Raw genomic sequence first — 17,854 nt, 5'->3', positions numbered from 1 at the left:
ATGGAGAGATCATCTACTTTAACTATTTTTATAGACCACAAGATAGAGACCGATAGTGATTCTTCTCTAAATCATTAAAGAAGGAACTCAACTATCATTCACCACATTATGTGGTCCAGAATATGGGGTATGAAAACAGTCTCTCAAGCACTTCCTATTTGATACTTACCATTCTACTTAAATTATAACTCATATATCATTAACGTATTGTTACTAAACCCTATCAACTTTGTATTTTCATCAACATTATAACACGAGTAATACATCTAGATGTGTATTTACAAAAAGGTTAATTACATATACACTTTATAAAGTTTCTCGGGTTTTCACAAAACCCCCTCAAGTTCCAATGTAACACAAACACCTAGGTTTGGTTTCAGTTCGATAACAGAACCAAAAACCTCATCCAAAAAAAAAAAAAAAACTGAATTGATAAATTTATGTAAAGGAAAAAAATTACCCCAAACAAAATCGATTTTTTTGGTTTACCGAGAATCATGAAAACTGAAAAGAAAAGTTCGGTATTCTGTTAACCGATTTTTGTCTCGTTCCCCGCCCAGCATCTTAGTCCACTGCCCCATGACGCTAGCCATTTCTACAAATTTGTCGTCGATTCCCATCAGAAGCAGGTGGTGTCCACGACCTTTCAATCAAAAGCCCCAATTCGACTTTCAAAGCTAAAATCAAAATATCACCAGAACCCTAATCTTAGTAATATGTATCTTGAATGTTGGAGAGAGAGGACACAATTCAATTTCCACCACTTTTTTTTTTCCAACCTTACAAAAACTTCTTGATGTTTCAAAATCTTTTCACAAACCCCCCACTCTATGGCAAAAAACCCTACCAGACGTGAAAAGAGTGGTGGAAATACCAAAACACCGTTCCGGCGTTAAAACAATTTTTTGGCTAAATTTTTTTGTTAGCCCTATGCTTATCGTATCAAAAGAAACCATTAATGATTCCCTCTCTCTGTGGGGGTTTCTCTCTCCTTTTGAGAGAGAATTTTAAGATCTTCAATTTCTCACTCCCCCTCCAGTTTCTTCCTCCTGACACACCCGATCGGAGTTGAGGCATGCTAGCCGTCACCCGAAGGTGACGTAACCAAACTGTGAATGATGTAAAAATGTGAATAAATTAAAATCAAAACTAGAGCTTAGTTACACTACTAAAGTGAGTGCGTAGTAGTGGGTAAAACCTATAAAATACAAATGTTCAGAGCATAGATAACATAAGCAGTGCAGACGAAACTAAAGAAGTGCTTATTACACCACTGGGGATAAGCTCCTACGTTAAAATGGACATATGTCAGAATCGCTGGGTAATCCTCGAGTGCCACAAAGTAGGTCAGCTATCTAGGACTTGGAGGGGCGAAAAAGAGAAGGGCGAGTGGGCACAAAAATAAAGATTTATAAAGCACATTTATTTTTCGAACATACTAATCCCTCGCTGTAAAACATGTATAGTTTCCAGAAAAATCATACTATGTATAGGTATGAAATCAAATGCATGCCAAGTTGCCAACAGTAAATCCAGAAGTATGCCACATCACAGTAAGTCAACAGCAATATAAATGTAATCATGTGCTCAACAATCTATACTAGCATGCAAGTCAGAGTCAACTAATGCGACATGTACAACTGCACCTAATACTCATCAATCTATGCTAGCACACAAGTTGGAGTCGTCTAATGTGACTTGTACAACAGGATTGGGTGTAATATATGCGCTCTAGTGCTACGATCACGTGAAGACTGGCGATAATCGCGGTCATCTACAAGTTAGAGTCGCCTAATACGACTTGTATGACAAGACTAGCACCTACTTGGATCCAAGGCGAGCGTGCGGTGTGAGAGCTGAACATCACGTGAAGGACTGGCCCTAGCCCTGTGCGGGAGCACTAACAATGGGGTGTAGCAATGATGAGCGGACTACATAAATATATGCATGCCATAAAGATTCAATAATTCCAATTAACATAATAACCTTACATGAACTTACCTGCGCATCCCGTTATTATTTTAGCATTTCACAACAGTACATCATTCATAAGCAGGTAAAATGCATATGAATATGCCATGACAACATATAAATCTCAACCACATAACAACATTTTTAAAATTAATAAAACATGGCATAAAATGCATACATCAATTTAAAAGCATTTTTGGAAACTATAAAGTGTATATATATATATATATATACACACGAAAACAAAAATGTCCACTCACTGATACGTCAATGGATCGTAGCCCCCTAGTCTCGCTTGTTCTCGGGGTAAGTCTCCCATATATGCGAAACAACTAATACTAATTAGTTAATAAGGACATACACTAAAAGCTAGGAATAGCTCCCTATAGTTTGCTCAAACGGAAGGTTTGAATATACGGAAATGTTCTACTCGAAGTCATGGACCCACACGTATTAATCGCTCACCGGCTGGAGGCTAGACACGCTGCCCAACCCACAGCCACACGCGCGGCCACTCACAGGCACGTGCCTGACAGAACCCTAACGGACGTTAGGAATATTCCGTCAGAATTGACGGAATATTTCATTAAATAGTAACGGCGTTACCTGACGTTGTTAGAATATTCCGTCAAGTCTGATGAAATATACGTCGTCTTCTCCGGTGGGTCGCCGCCATCCATCGCCGCCCGTCGTTGTCTAGTTTCGCTGGAAACTGGAAGAAGTGGCCGGTTTCTGGGGAAAAATTCAAACTCGCATAACTTACTCAATTCTCAACCATTTTCGATGAATTTATATGGATTTGAAGCTTGTGACAAGGAGAACAAAATCGTATCTCTTAAAAGTCCAAAAAGTGGATGGAATAAGATTGAAAAAGGCTCGAAAGGTTTGGCCGAAAACTCGACTCCTTGAACTCACTGGTTTCCACGTCAACTCGACTCCAAACTTAGTCTAGGGACTCTAGGGAATTGTGTAGAAGCTTCCCCACGTTCTAAAACCTTGTGACTCAGCCTGAAAATCGTCGGAGGAAAACTTACCGAGTCAGACCTTCCCAGTTAGCGAGTCAAAACTTGTCCGTTTCATAATCTGGTTGTATGGTTAGGTTCGTGGTGGTGAGAGGAACATAATGAAGGTGATTTAGAGTTCGATCTATAAAGGTTTGATGTCGTTCTTGAGGGTTGCAGAGAAATAGAGCTTCGGTGAGGGAGAGAGAGAAGAGAGTGAAAGTCAGTTTCTGATTGGAGGAAATGGAATGAGGGTGATGGTTTATGATTGGTGCAAGATTTGAGGGATTTATTTGATTGGTGAGGAGAGAGTCAAGGAAAAATGAGTGAAGGTGAGGGTTTTAGGGAAAGTGATGGATTTTGGTGAGGAAAAGAGGGAACACATATCCAATTTTTAAGGAAGATAAAAGATAGGGTTTGTACAAAAGAAGTCAGACGAAATCTAACGTAATCTAACGTGCTTATCTGGAATAGTAGTTTCCAGTACTAAATAATTAACGCATATATGTATAATTCTACTCGTTGTTAACGTACTTTAATGAAACATAACCTTTTCGTTAGAAGTCCGATTCGAGCCTAACTCGCGTTCACGTGTTGGTAACAACGAGTACTATTTAATTACGATAGTGAGAAAAATAATTTAAAGCTGCATAATCACGTCCATGTCACTTTGCCAATAAGGGCACAAATGTCAATTCACATACACGAGGAGAAATTACATAGAAAATTAAGGACGGGTCGTCACACCTCCCCTCTCTTCAACTTTTTTATCCAATTGCTGTTTTGAGAGTCGGTAACTTTGAAATTTTCTTTTTACTTTCTGCGTTCTTTTCGCACCTTAGTCCTTATTTTGCACCTCATTTCCCTCAACCCCACCCCTTCCATTTTTCCATCACCAACCTAAAGATTAATCAATTTCAACCATTTTCTTTCGCACCATCTTCCTTCTTCTCACCCAAAAAGTAGATCTTAAAGTTTTGAACCTGATCTGGAATTTCGATTGTTGTACTTTAAGATTTGATTTTTGCTTAGGGTGTGCTTGCCATTTTTGGGTTGATTTTGCGATCCATTATGGATTTGGTTTCTCCAAGGCAGCTATTCTGGTGGGTGCTGGCCAGAGACATGTGGCATCAGGATGTTTCTACTTTATGGGGACTAAGGTTTTTCTGATGTTTTTACTTTTGGGCTTACTTCTTTTGATGCCTTCTTGTTTTCGTTTGCTGCTGGTGCCCTTCTTAGCCATTCTCACATTTGTGGATTTCACGTCTACGGTGGTGGATCAGATCGTTTGAGAGTCATGTTTGACTCATCCTTTGATTGCTTAAAGATGAAACTTATTGCTAGTTCTGGTTGGATGCTACAATACCATTTTCTACAGATCTCCTGTCGAGGCTTTGGTCTCCTCTTTAGTTCACCGGTTTCCGGCGACAACGGTTGCAAGAAGATTGAAGAAGTTACTAGGATTTCTTTGTCTTTTTCTTTTTTCTGTTATGGGCTCCATTTTCTTTTGTTTTGTTTTTAGGCCTCATTTTCTGTTAACTTACTTTGTTGGTAATGAAACCCTTGACCCAAAAAAAAAAAAAAAAAAAAAGAAACCCCTCAGGTGTAAGATTTTGTAGTTACTTTTTTTTTTCTTCTTTCCATTCTTGTGTGTAAAATCAATAGTGTTTTCTCAATAAAAAAAATCAACAGTGAGGATAAAACACACACAATCGCAAGAAAATTGAAAATTCAATGAGCAAACAACGTGGTATGATTCTCTAGCTTTCTTCTATTCTTCTCTTTTCGCCAACTCAGAAGGATCGCGCCTGTTGGTCTCCTGGCGTGGAAGGACTGGTGAATGGACTTAGCCGTGATCGCTATCGTAGCTGAAGATTCCGATGAAATCTTAATGATGGAATTTATAAAAGAAAAAAGAGGCAAATTCAATTTCCTATAATTGTTAGAAAAAAGAGAGACATGATTATTAATTTGATTTATGTCAAGTATGAAGATTGACTACCCTCATGTTTTATTAGGCTAAATCTCTATTTACTACCCTCATGTTTCGTGGTTTTCAACATTTAGTACATCAAGTTTTTTTCGTCCCAGAGTCATACCTAAAATGTTAATTTTGGGACAGTTTCATACTTCTGTTAGTCAAACTGTTAAGTTTGCCGTTAACAAATGACGTGGCACTTATGTGGACAATGACTGGCAGCCACATGTCATTAAGGGTCCACGTGGAAATTAAAATTTCATCTTCCCCAATCCCCTCGTGCCCATCCTCCCACCCACACCCAGACTTCCCGTCGACTCGTGTCCCCACCCCCAACCCAAACCTTCCTGCACCACCCCACCCACACCCAGATTTTCCCCATCGACCGTTCCCCCTCCAGTTGGGATTAAGAACTTGAAGAAGAAGAAGAAGGTTCGGGGGGAGAGAGAGAGATTGTGGGAGAGAGAGAGAGTAAGTCCTGACCATCTGCGTCACCTGCGACCGCGACATCCACTCCGCCAACCTTCTTAGCCGACGCCACCCTCTGCGTTACTTCTCCGACATTGACGGAGAGATCGAGGTGAGGAGGGACGTCGAACAGTCACGCTCTCCGATTCGAGAGGGAGGAGATGAATCGACAAGAGAGAGAGAGAAAGAGAGTCCTGACCCTCTACGTCACGTGCGACCGCGAGAGTGGGGTGGTGAAGAAAGGTTTGGGTTGGGGGGCACGGGTCGACTAGAAGATCTAGGTGCGGGTGGGAAGTTGGGCACGGTGCCGGTTCAGTGAGGAAGGTTAGGAAGAAATTCAGGAAGTCGGTGGAGTTGTTGTACCCACTATTTTTTAGGGTTTTCAAAGCAACGGGGCTTGTTTGGAGGGTTTGGACAACAACCTGAAGGTCAAGGTGGCCAAAATGCCGTCGTCCGTGCAGGAGGAGAGGAACGAGAGTGACATTGTCAAGTAGGTATTTGAGAAATTGAAAAATATTTTGGGATGTGGATCGTGGAATAAGAAGTAAGTGATGAGCAAGAAGAAGGCCGAGTGTGGCTCCAAATGCAATGCTGAAGGAGTTGCTATTGCAGATTCAGGAGGGTAGATTCGATTTTTCTGGGTCTTTGACAGCAGCGAGAGGGAATATGTAGGAGGGAGGGTGTGGCGGAGTAGGAGGAAGGGTGCGGCGTGTAAGCGATGGCATTGGACAACGCCAATCCCTTTAGGTAAGAACATCTGACCTCCCAATCCAAAATCAAATCTATCCCATCTCACTTCCAATTCAAAAATCAAATCCCTTTAGGTATAAACTTAGGTTGAATTTTAATTAACAAAAAACAAAGAAGATGAATTTCATATTTTAAGGTTTGATGGCTGCCGAGAGACCTGTTTAGTTTTTAGGGTTATTTTTTAATTTTTTTCATATCCATTGGCACCTAGTGGCTCATTTTCTTCGGTGCTCTGGTGCTTCGGTTCTTCTCTCTCCTCGATATTTTGTTGGGTTGGGTGTGCGGGAATGGTGGGTGCGATTGCAGAGGAGAGAAAAGAGGTTGGGTGCAGGTTGTAGAGGAGAGAAGGGAAGGTGGGAACTTGCGGGATTTGGGTTTGATGGGTGAAGATGTGGTGGGTTGGGGTGCAGGAGAAGGAGGAGGAGGAAGAGGAGGGTGGGGGTTATGAGAGGAATGGTGGAGGAGGTGGTGTTGCAGGTTGTAGATGAGAGATAGAAGGAAGGGAGGTGCGGGTTGTAAAGGAAAGAAGGGAAGAAGGGGGATGGGGGGAGGTAGAAAGATGGGGGGATTTTTTTTTGTTTTTTGCTTTGTTTTTTTTTTTTGTATTTTTAAAATTGTAAAATTTTTAATTTTTAATTTTTTAATATTTAAGTGGGCCTTTATTAACACATGGTGTCTAATTATTGCCCACGTAGGCGCTACGTCATCACTTAACAGAGGTTGTAACGGAAAACTTAAAGGATTTACGAAACTGTCATACAATTAAGACTTGAGGTATGACTCTGCGATGAAAAAAACTTCATGATCAAATGTTGAAAACCACAAAACTTTAGGATAGTAAACAGAGATTAACCCCTTTTGTTATTATTTCACGAGTATTGTTAGGTTGACTAAATTTATAAAAATTTGCAAACTAAATGCGTGTCACTAATAAAAAATAAGCACGTTAATCAACAACACAATAATAATCTAGCCATCAATTTCTATGTACAAAATTTTTTATGGGCAATAATAGAGACTAAATTTGTAGGCATTTGCAAACTAAATGACATAGAAGTTGATGCTTGGATTATGACTTAAACATTGGTAACCTTGCACATTCTATTGACAACTGATCATTTAGTTTGGAAATTTTACTTATAAAATTAGTCTCCCTAATATTATCAATTTTGTCTACACATTTAATCTTTTTAATTAAATAAAAACTTACAAACTAAATTATATATCACAAATAAAAATAAATACGGTTAATTAATATTTAATTAAATAATAATTCAGCCATCAACTTACTTAATTTACAAAACTTTCTCCTATAATTACCCTTACCCTTATTTCACTGACAAATTTGTCGTTCACGTGGCCCCGCCACACCCTAACGCCACGTCTCAGCCCAACCAATCACCTGCCCGTGCTGTTAGGGTAACTATCGACAAACGTGTCTTCATCCATACGTGTCAACCTCCCTGCTGCTATAAATCCCACCACCTCCATTCTTCAGCAATCAGCATTTGTGTGCAAGAATATAAAAGAGCCCTGGCACGTTAAAAAGAAAAACACTGGAGTTTTAGCGAAACGAAGAGGAGAGAGAAGAGAGATGGACGGGAGAGGCGGCTGTTGCATAGCGAGGTACGGATATGGTGGCGGAGGAGAATATGGCATATCGAAGGTGGACAGGATAATGTTAAAGTTCAGACCGATCGCGCCGAAGCCGGTCGACGGAGGAGGATCAACACCGGATAAGGGTGACTTGTACGTTAAGAGTGGGAGAGGGAGAGGGAAGAGATCACGGTCTGTGAAGTCAGGGCGCAAAGCGGTAGTTGACCCAAATGACAAAAATAAAAATAAGAGAAGGAGATCGTCGAAGGCGGAGGAGGAAAAGACGGTTGTGACGCTGCCTCTGTTGCCGGAGACTCCGGAACCAAAGGAGTCTTCTGAGGAGAGAGAAAGGAATTCCTACTTGAGTCACTCGAGTTACTCATCCACCACGTGGATGAGTTTCGATAATAATAATTCTACTTCTACGACTTCTCCGACAAGTCGTATAAGTAAGGTGGTGGAGGCGAAGGTGGTTGGGAAGTCGTGCGTGACGGTGGACTGCGTGACGGATACGTGGGTGGAAGGGGAGGGGCTAGGATGTACGGACGGGGAGAGGAGGATGAACCTGGAGAGGGACACGTGTCCAGGGTTTATTTCCGACGGGACGGGGAGGGTGGTGTGGACGAATGGGGCGTACCGGAGCATGGTGGGGCAAAGGGAGGGGGAGATGATGGTGTGGCTGGTGATGAAGGAGAAGGCAGCGAGGGCGGTGGGAGTGATGAGTAATTATACGGCGGCGTTCACGTGCAGGGTGACGTTGCAGTACAGTGGGTGTGGTGGTGGGACGTCGGCAGGGGATTGGAGCTCGTTGACGCTGCCGTGTGACGTTTGGAGGATGTTGGGTGGTGGGTTTGCGTGGAGGCTGGATGTGAAGGCAGCTCTTTGTTTGGGTGGTTATAGTAATTTTATCAGTGCCGTATGAGTAAGTGACAGAGAGATCAACTAATTAATTAAAGTTTGCTTTGCGTTTTAATTAGTTACTTTTAATTAATAATTGTGAATATTTTGGGCACTTGACATTTTGAAATCCTTACTTTAATCTTTCTGTGATCTGGGTGTTTTTTCGTTAAATCGAACATGTAGTGGGAAGCGAATTTGAATGTTCGAATATCATGTATCTTGTTTTGGGTGCAATCAAAGAACATAATTTTGTGAACATTTGGTGTTGGATTTTGGTTTTGATTTCTGTTTACAGTTTATTAATTATGTTGTTGCACATTACATGAATGGAACAAAGCAAAGATGAAAATTTGAGTAGGTTTGGGCTTGAGTTGAGAGGTATAGATTCTAACATACACGTAGATAGGTTTTGCGTGTATTAATTTTTTTTACTCTCTTGATACGATGAGTTACACGTGTTAAGAGATGTGAATATAAATGTTTTTAATTACACAGTAGAATATCTGTTGTCTCCTCATGTCTCAATCTGCTTCTCTCATAACACAAAGAAGAGATTTAAACACAAAGATGTTTTGTATTTCACAGTGGAATTATCTCTCGTCATAATCTCGTCTCTCTTCCTATCTCATTCTTCTACTCTCTTGACACAATGATGAGACATCGGTAAAAAGATGTTTATCGATCACTCAGTAGAATCTCTCGTTTCGTCTTAATCTCTTTTTCTCATGACATAACAAATACACGTATTATAAGATGTAAATATGAAGTTGTTTATGATTATATTGTATAATTTCTCATGTTGTAGGCAAAAAGATGTTATAGATTATACGGTAAAATCTCTCGCCTCCTCGTGTCTCAATCTCCCATTTTCATAATAAGTACACGCGTTAAAGGGATGTAGAGGTAAAGAATCTATCGTGGTTGTCATGTGTGTGTTGGAGAAAAAGCTGTTGCTTTAATCTGTTGATGTTGGAGAGAGAGAGGGAGGGAGGCGGGAGAGAGAGAAAGAGAAGGAGCATGTGGCTGGTTGGGAGGACAGGTGGAGGGGATTGAGTTGTATGTATGTGTGTTTACTTTGAAAGGTTTGAGCAAATCTTTTGATGATCTGTTGGAATTGAAAGTCGATCCGTTCATCCTCTTCTCTTTCTTTATTGCACCACGTACCCTCCTCTCTTCTCTGCATGCAAACCCCACACCAGTGGACGTGTCGTGTTGCACATGGACATAGTACTGTAGTGATTGGTCCAACACGAATATATTATGAACCTTCGAGACTTTTGTTCCAATCGACTGTGGGAGTCATATATAACCCAACAGAACCGAAAATCAGAAATCTTTAGGAGATTAAACTTTTTAGAATTTTTTAAAAGTAAAATTCTTTATAAGCTCTAAGTTACTTTGTTTTGTATAAGAATTATCGTTAAATTATGATGATATAGAGTCTATAAAAGTTTTACTTTTGAGAATCTAGAAAGTCTACGAAGATCTCCTTAACATTTTTGATCTTTCGGTTGTGTTGGAATATGCCTCCTATTTTTGGAGAAAAACTTGTGTGAGACTTGACTTGTCACTTAACTTCGTTCAGTGGTATTACAATCCACTCAAAGGTAGTGACGTAACAAGTCAAATGTAATCTTTTATATTTAAAATTCTCTTAATTATTTTTTCCCACTAATTAATATATATCATGAATCAATCTAAAGTTTCTTTTTTTTTTAATTGTTTTATTAACACTCTAGATATTGTCGAATACATGCCATATAAAAAATTATTATTAAATAACTTGTATACGCTTGTGTGAATGACTATTTGAGCCCTACAAAATTTTTAACAAATAAATAAAAATACGGATACACCCCAAAATCTTTTTTTGAACATATTCTAATATTATTATTCTTCAGCCCTTCGTATGAGATAAAAGTTTTAGTAGCTTCAGAAGAGAACCTTGTTTTTTGATTAGTGGACTGGTGGTGTGAAAGCATGCAAATTCTAAATAGACTCAAACATTCGATTATAAATTCCAAATGTAATTCTACATAGGGCTTGCTAATTCAATGTTTTTTTTTTGGCCAGATGGCTTTGCTCATTTATCATGCTCAGTGTGTTGAACAGCTCGTATATATATAGATTCAGTCATTTGAATTTCTATTAAAAAAAAGTAAGGTCTGAAACTTTATAATGGCATCAAGAGTTAGAAGAAATGACAAAATTTAATCATTAGCTTTCAGTTTGTAATTTGCAGACTTTGCAGTGTCAAGAAAAGCCATAACCTATAACTTCGTCTCATTTCAAGCTCGTTCGGTTTTCTGCAAAGTAAGATGTTCATTTTCCCTGCGAATTTTTTTGAAACAGAGGAATACATAACGAAATTTAGTCCACACACTTGGCTTTCAATTCTTTATATTACACACTTTACTTTTCTTCTCGTCTTTACAATCCTATTTCCTTTCAAAGCACTTTTATTTTAAGCACTCGTAATTTATTTTTTTTCGCAATTTAATTTAATTTAATCTCTTTTACATGCGATTTCTTTTAATTTAACATTTTTCATCTTCACCTCAACCCATACATTTTATCAGTTGGTGGTTCGCTCAAACCTTGAATACGAGGTAGAGAAAGAACTCAAGCCGATAAGGGGTTCCTTGCTCGGCCGCACATCATTTGATTATAATCAAATCTAAGGTGCAAACACAGTTACATTCACATCTTTTCTACGTTGACCAATTTAGGCCACGTGGTAGCACACTCGCACATCAAACAAAAAGTCTCTCTTCTTTTTTTCTTTTTTAATTTTTAAAATTTTTTTTTATATCTAGTTTTTCCTTTCAAATTGGCAAATGTTTGAAGTACTTTATCCTTGATTATGTGAACATAAGTTATTAAATCGTTTACACTAAGCACTTCCTACAAGAACAAAAACTATATACAACATTTGGAAAACTATGTAGATTGTAGATTGCTGAGGACGTGACCAAGAAAACATGGCTTAGGTGGCCACAGACATTCGTCACATAAACAAGAAAATTCATCACATAAACAAGAAAATTCGTCACATTTGACTATATGTGACGAAATTCTAGCGTCACCAATTGCGTCACCTATACAGCGTCACCTATAGTCCATGTGACGAATTTTATTTTCGCCACATTTTTTCAGTATACGTGACACAACATTTGTCACTTAATAACCATATGTGTGACGAATTATACATCACAAATTAACCATATGTGTGACATATTATATGTCACTTAATAACAATATGTGTGACGAATTATACATCATCAAATACAAAATTACGTGACCTATTTTTTTGTCTCGTATCAGGTTTATAAGTGATGATTTTGTAGTCATCCAATATGATACCAGATGATATAGTTTACACTAAGTGATGCTGAAAAGGTCACATATTCCTTTGATATGTGGCGCAACTTACATCACATATGTTTAAATTAAATACCTTTTTAGAAATAATAGCGACGAACTAATTGTTTTTCTTGTTTCGTAATCTAGAATTGTAGTTCATAACAATTATAAGGTAATACTTCACATTTTCATTAATCAACAATTAAAACACATAAGTTGAATACATTCACCAAATGTACATCCCAAAAGTTAAAGTCATGGTGACCTATCTCAAAAGAGAAGTTTAAAAGAGCTTGAGGTGCCTAACAAAAGATAGCTTGAGGTGCCTAACAAACGACAACTTGAGGTACCAACAAAAGAGAAGTCTAAGCTAGAATAATCAAGAGTAGTAACACCTATATATAGACATCTTGGGTACTAACAAATGACAAGTCCAATGCACATTTAGGTGCTAATTAACAAAAGAGGTGCTCCATGTGCTAACAAAATAGGTGTACCATGTGCATACTTGAAACTAACCGCAAAAGACACAATATGGACATCATTCCTCTTCCAAATGATGTTCTTCCAGCTCATGATAAGTATTTTCAGCCTATGAAATATCACCATCAGATTCTATAGAGTTGTTGGTCTTCTCCTGACTTGCAGCAATAAATGCCTTGATTTTTGTGAATAGATTTTCATCATCATTACGTAAATCCAATCGAGCTCTCAATTGTTCATTCTCTTGTTGCAATTTGAGGAAACCATCTGATGGAAGCTTGATCTGAGATCTCATATCAGTTAACTCGGAACTTGATGCCATAGAAGAAATGCAACCAAAGGTATCCGTACGAGGAAAAACACCTACACCATTAACTGATTTCCCTTTCTCCTGAGGTTCTCAGCCATAATTCCAAACTCATCATCCAATGGCACATGTACGAAATCTGATGGTGTACCTTCAGGTGCTTCTTGGATCAGCTTCTCCCTCATTTCATCCTTCATTTTCTTCATGTTATCCTTTCATAATTAAATAGAAACAATTTAGTTTCTTTCATTCCAAACATTTCAGCTATAATATGCTTAAGAAAACACAATTTGACCACTTGTATGTTATCCTTATTTGATGCATAAGCAAATCACCATGCAAAACCTGTATGTAAACATGATTTGTGGTTTCTATTTGACTATGGATTAGATTAGACTAGACACATATAATGTTTTTCTCAATAAGTAACAGACACAAAGTTAGCATAAGATATATTGGTGGGACAAACAAGTAGTATCGTGTCTGTTGATGCACAAAATCAGTGAGGACTTTGGTACAATAGAAAGTGTTAAGTTTGTGACCTTCGCTAGATTGCTCCGGTCACTAGTGTGGATAAGTATGCAAATGGATAGAGACAGGGAAGCAAACACAAGATGTACGTGGTTCACCCAGATTGGCTACGTCCACGGAGTAGAGGAGCTCTCATTAATTGTGAAGGGTTTACACAAGTACATAGGTTTAAGCTCTCCTTTAGTGAGTACTAGTGAATGATTTAGTACAAATGACATTAGGAAATATTGTGGGAGAATGATCTTCTTTTATAGAAGAGTTTCTAGCTTTGTTCTGACATTGACACGTGTCGTGTTGTGATTGGCTTCTGATGTTGACACGTGTCGTACTGTGATTGGCTTCTGATGTCGACACGTGTCGCACTGTGATTGGCCTCCTGGTTGGTGGGAAACTCTTCTGGGTCATTGACTGTATAACGTTGACCGGTGCTCAGTAGTTTTGGGATTGGTCAAGTATGGTACAAACAATGTCAATTTTGCATGTTGATTTCAACTGTGTTTCTTAAGTAGTATCTTGTCAATTGTAAAATTTTAATCTCTAGTGCATTTGAAATGACAAAAAATGAGTGGCCCATGAATGACTTACATATTTTTCTCGAGCAACATCATTGATACATTGACCGTTCTTGTCTTTGTGAAGAGCACCCCAATTGTCAATCACTGATAATGAATCTCCTTTTTGTTTAATAATGAAGATACAAACGTGAGAGTGCATAATGAGTATTATAAGTACTTTAGTTTCATTACCTTGTGAGCTGTCCTAGCATGTTGGATGAATGGCCTTGCTTCTCCTTTGTGGTGATACTTCAGTTTCTTCCTATTATTAGCATAAGGCTTTGAAAGCTCCTACATTACACAAGTAGTACATAACAAGCAAAACAAGAGTTAGTATTGTAAATGTGTACAATTTGGGAAGCTCCTACCTCCTAGACTTATACATATTCATATATTTGAGTTGTACATATTTGTTCGAATGCAATATAATGCCATTATCTAACATCTTCTCCAATCAATTAGAATCTAATTTTCATAAATATTATATCCAATGATTTTTTCTCTCATTCTCTTGTAGACGTTCTCAAATTTTACCAACCTGAAATGTAGAACTAAAAGCAATGAATAGCCTAATAAATGCAAACAACCTCTGCATTCGATTATGCCTAATACTAATAAAATACATGTAAAAGCTTGTGAAGAAGCAAAGCTTATTTATCAGTGAAGAAGCTCTGCATTATATACATGTAAAAGCTTGTGAAAAAGCAGAGCTTATTTATCAATAACTGTCACATTCTGGCCCGGGCCCTCACCACATTCCGGACTCGACTCCGTCGTAGCATGATATTGTTCGTTTTAGGCCCCCACTACGCCCTCACGGTTTTGTTTCTGGGAACTCAAATGAGAACTTCCCAATGGGTCACCCATCCTGGGATTGCTCTCGCACGATCTCGCTTAACTTCGGAGTTCCTATGGAATCCGAAGCTAGTGAGCTCCTAAAATGCCTTGTGCTAGGTAGAGATGAGAAAATACATATAAGGCTTACAGGATCCATTCCCCTGGGCGATGTGGGATGTTACAATCCACACCTGTTAGGGGCCCGACGTCTTCATCGGCACACTTCCGGGTAGGGATTGGCTCTGATACCAAATTGTCACATCCCGGGCTCGACTTCGCCGTAGCACGATATTTTCCGCTTTGAGCCCTAACCACGCTCTCATGGTTTTGTTTCTGGGAACTCAAATGAGAACTTCCCAGTGGGTCACCCATAATGGGATTGCTCTCGCGCAATCTCGCTTAACTTCGGAGTTCAATCCGAAGCCAGTGAGTTCCCAAAATGCCTCATGCTAGGTAGATATGAGAATATACATATAAGGCTTACATGATCCACTCCTCTGGGCGATGTGGGATGTTACAATCCACCCCTCTTATGGGCCCAACGTCCTTGTCAGCACACTTCCGGCCAAGGATTGGCTCTGATACCAAATTGTCACATCCCAGCCCAAACCCCCACCACATCCCTAGCTCGACTCCGCCGTAACACGATATTGTCCGCTTTGGGCCCCGACCACGCCCTCACGATTTTGTTTTCGGGAACTCACACGAGAACTTCCCAGTGGGTTACCCATCATGGGATTGCTCTCACGCAATGTTGCTTAACTTTGGAGTTCCTATTGAATCTGAAGCCAGTGAGCTCTCAAAAGGCCTCGTGCTAGGTAGAGATAGGAATATACATATAAGGCTTACATGATCCACTTCTCTGGGTGATGTGGAATGTTACAATAACATACATGTACAAGCTCTTCATTATATATATATATATATATGTATGTATGTATATGTATATATTACAAGCTCACCAGTGAAGAAGAATAGCTTATTTATCACAAGCCCTGCATTCGATTATTTGTCATAAGCTTATATATATTAATACCAACAAATACATGTAAAAGTTAACATATGCTTATATATTAACTTTTAATGTATTTAAAAAAAAAGCATTGTTCTATGCTCATTCCATTTATTACAAAATCAACTTGTGATAAAAAAATTGTTGTTTAACAATATAAGAAAAAGTTGGCATCAAACTTGGACATATATTAGAAAATGATGTATAGAATGCATACCAAAAAGTGGGTAGTAGTGTAAACATTATCGCATAGCCAGTCCCAGTGACTCTTAGGTCTCCCATGCCATATCCGATCATTTGGCAGATTAGCTCGTCCTCTTGCAGGTGTTCCACATGACAAGTAGTACTTATACAACCGGTGCCTAAACACAGAGTACAACTTCGCCATCTTCTTATCAACATATTCAATTATCTTTGGATGAGATAAGTCCACCACAAATAATACATATATTATCAAGCATAAATATATAAAAGTGAGTAGTTGAAATTATTATGAATAAACTAAATTAAAATAAACTCACAAGCAACTTATTCCGCAGTGTCCTCTTTTCTGAAGATGGGACCTTCATCCATTTCTTATAGCAAACTGGCGAGTGAGTCCAAACAATATTCCCTATCTGGGTAGAGAAAAAACTTGATACTACCAAATCACTTGGAACTTGAAGTTTGAAACCAAATATGACTGGCATCTTCTTCCCATTATTTGCCTCCAAAATATCGTGGAGGCCTTTCCCACATGACTTTCCACATGTCATCTTTTTGGCATTAAAGTTAAAATCTGTCTCTAAAAATTAAAAAAGAATATATGCGTTTGATTAATTTTATAACTTGTTTAAAACATCATTAAAAGATCAACTCCTAAATAAAAATGTTGAAAGAATTGTAAGTAGCCTTTCTGAAATATCTAAGTTCATGTCTGCTGGCTCTTCCGGTGAAGAAGCAGGTGGTGGCGGAGGTGGTAGTGGCGGAGGAGGTGGTGGTGGGGGAGGCGAAGGTGGGGCATCCCTCACCCGTTTCACCCTCTTTCTTGGTTGAGTAGGAGTTGTCATCTAATAAATTAAAAAAAAAATGTAACAGACTAACATTATAGATAAATCATTATAACCATATAATAATAAACATTAATTTTTTATAAATAATATGACTATTAGTAAATATATAAGAAAATAGATTATTGGAGAATATAAATATTGATTTATAATGTACAGATCTCACCATAATCATCAATCACTATCTGTGTCACAAGTTGCAACCCTTTCCTTCGTCTCCTTCTCCTCTTTATCCTCCTCATCCTCCACCTCCTCCTCCCCTTCCCCCTCATTCTCTAGCCCTAACATTCTTCGCACCTCTTTGTAATTAGCATCAAAAGATTCAGAATCAACATCATTTCTAGATAATTCAATATTAACTTCATCATCCTCGTTCAGGATTGGTCTCATGAAAATTTCATTTTCATCTACATAATCATCATCGTCTTCATCATTATCATGGTCCACACTATCATCATCTTTCTCAGGGACATCCCAAACGTGCCTATGTTGAATCTTTTGTACAACTTTCCAAGGATGACCCAACTTTAAGTCATCAATGTAAAATACTTGATGTGCTTGTCTAGCTAGCACATATGGATCACTATCGTACCACCGATTATTTACATTGACTGATGTAAGATGATAATCCCGAATAAATCTTTTTCCTCTGGTATCTGTATTGTACCATTGATATTTGAAAAGAATCACCTTATAACCTCTTATAAATTGTACTGTAATGACATTAATTAATCTGCCATAAAAGTTACATGTTCACCATTGTGCGACCCTGGCATCATTACCCCACTGTTCTGCCTTGTACGATTTTGATAAACTTGTGCGACCAAATAGCGAATGTCGTTCACAATACAACCCGTGTATTGGACAGTACGCCGATCCGGACCTTGGGCTAATGAACAATTTTTTTTCACTCACCAATCTAGGTTCTTGATAATACAATGACGTGGTCCGCTACCTAAACCATTCAGGAAACAACTATTTATGTCTCAGTTGTACATTGACATGATTTTCTCTTTCCAAAATCTGGATATCCTCACTGCATACATAAAAAAAA

The 17,854-nt window shown here is 38.6% G+C and overlaps 1 protein-coding gene across 1 annotated transcript; it reads left to right on the top strand.

The window, feature by feature from the left end:
• The first annotated feature begins 7,662 nt into the window (after positions 1-7,662).
• Positions 7,663-8,920, top strand: LOC103431109 (uncharacterized). Its single transcript, XM_017331145.3, has one exon. The coding sequence runs from the start codon at positions 7,763-7,765 to the stop codon at positions 8,684-8,686; it is 924 nt and encodes a 307-aa protein (XP_017186634.3). The 5' UTR covers positions 7,663-7,762; the 3' UTR covers positions 8,687-8,920.
• Positions 8,921-17,854: the final 8,934 nt, after the last annotated feature.

This window comes from Malus domestica, chromosome 14 (genome assembly GCF_042453785.1).
Source record: "Malus domestica chromosome 14, GDT2T_hap1".
Lineage (NCBI taxonomy): Eukaryota > Viridiplantae > Streptophyta > Magnoliopsida > Rosales > Rosaceae > Malus > Malus domestica.
Note: the sequence above shows the minus strand (reverse complement) of the source record. Positions and strands in the feature narration are given on the sequence as shown.

Bases quoted from the DNA above. Each gene is read 5' to 3' on its own strand.
- LOC103431109 (XM_017331145.3), top strand. From the start codon at position 7,763: ATGGACGGGAGAGGCGGCTGTTGCATAGCGAGGTACGGATATGGTGGC.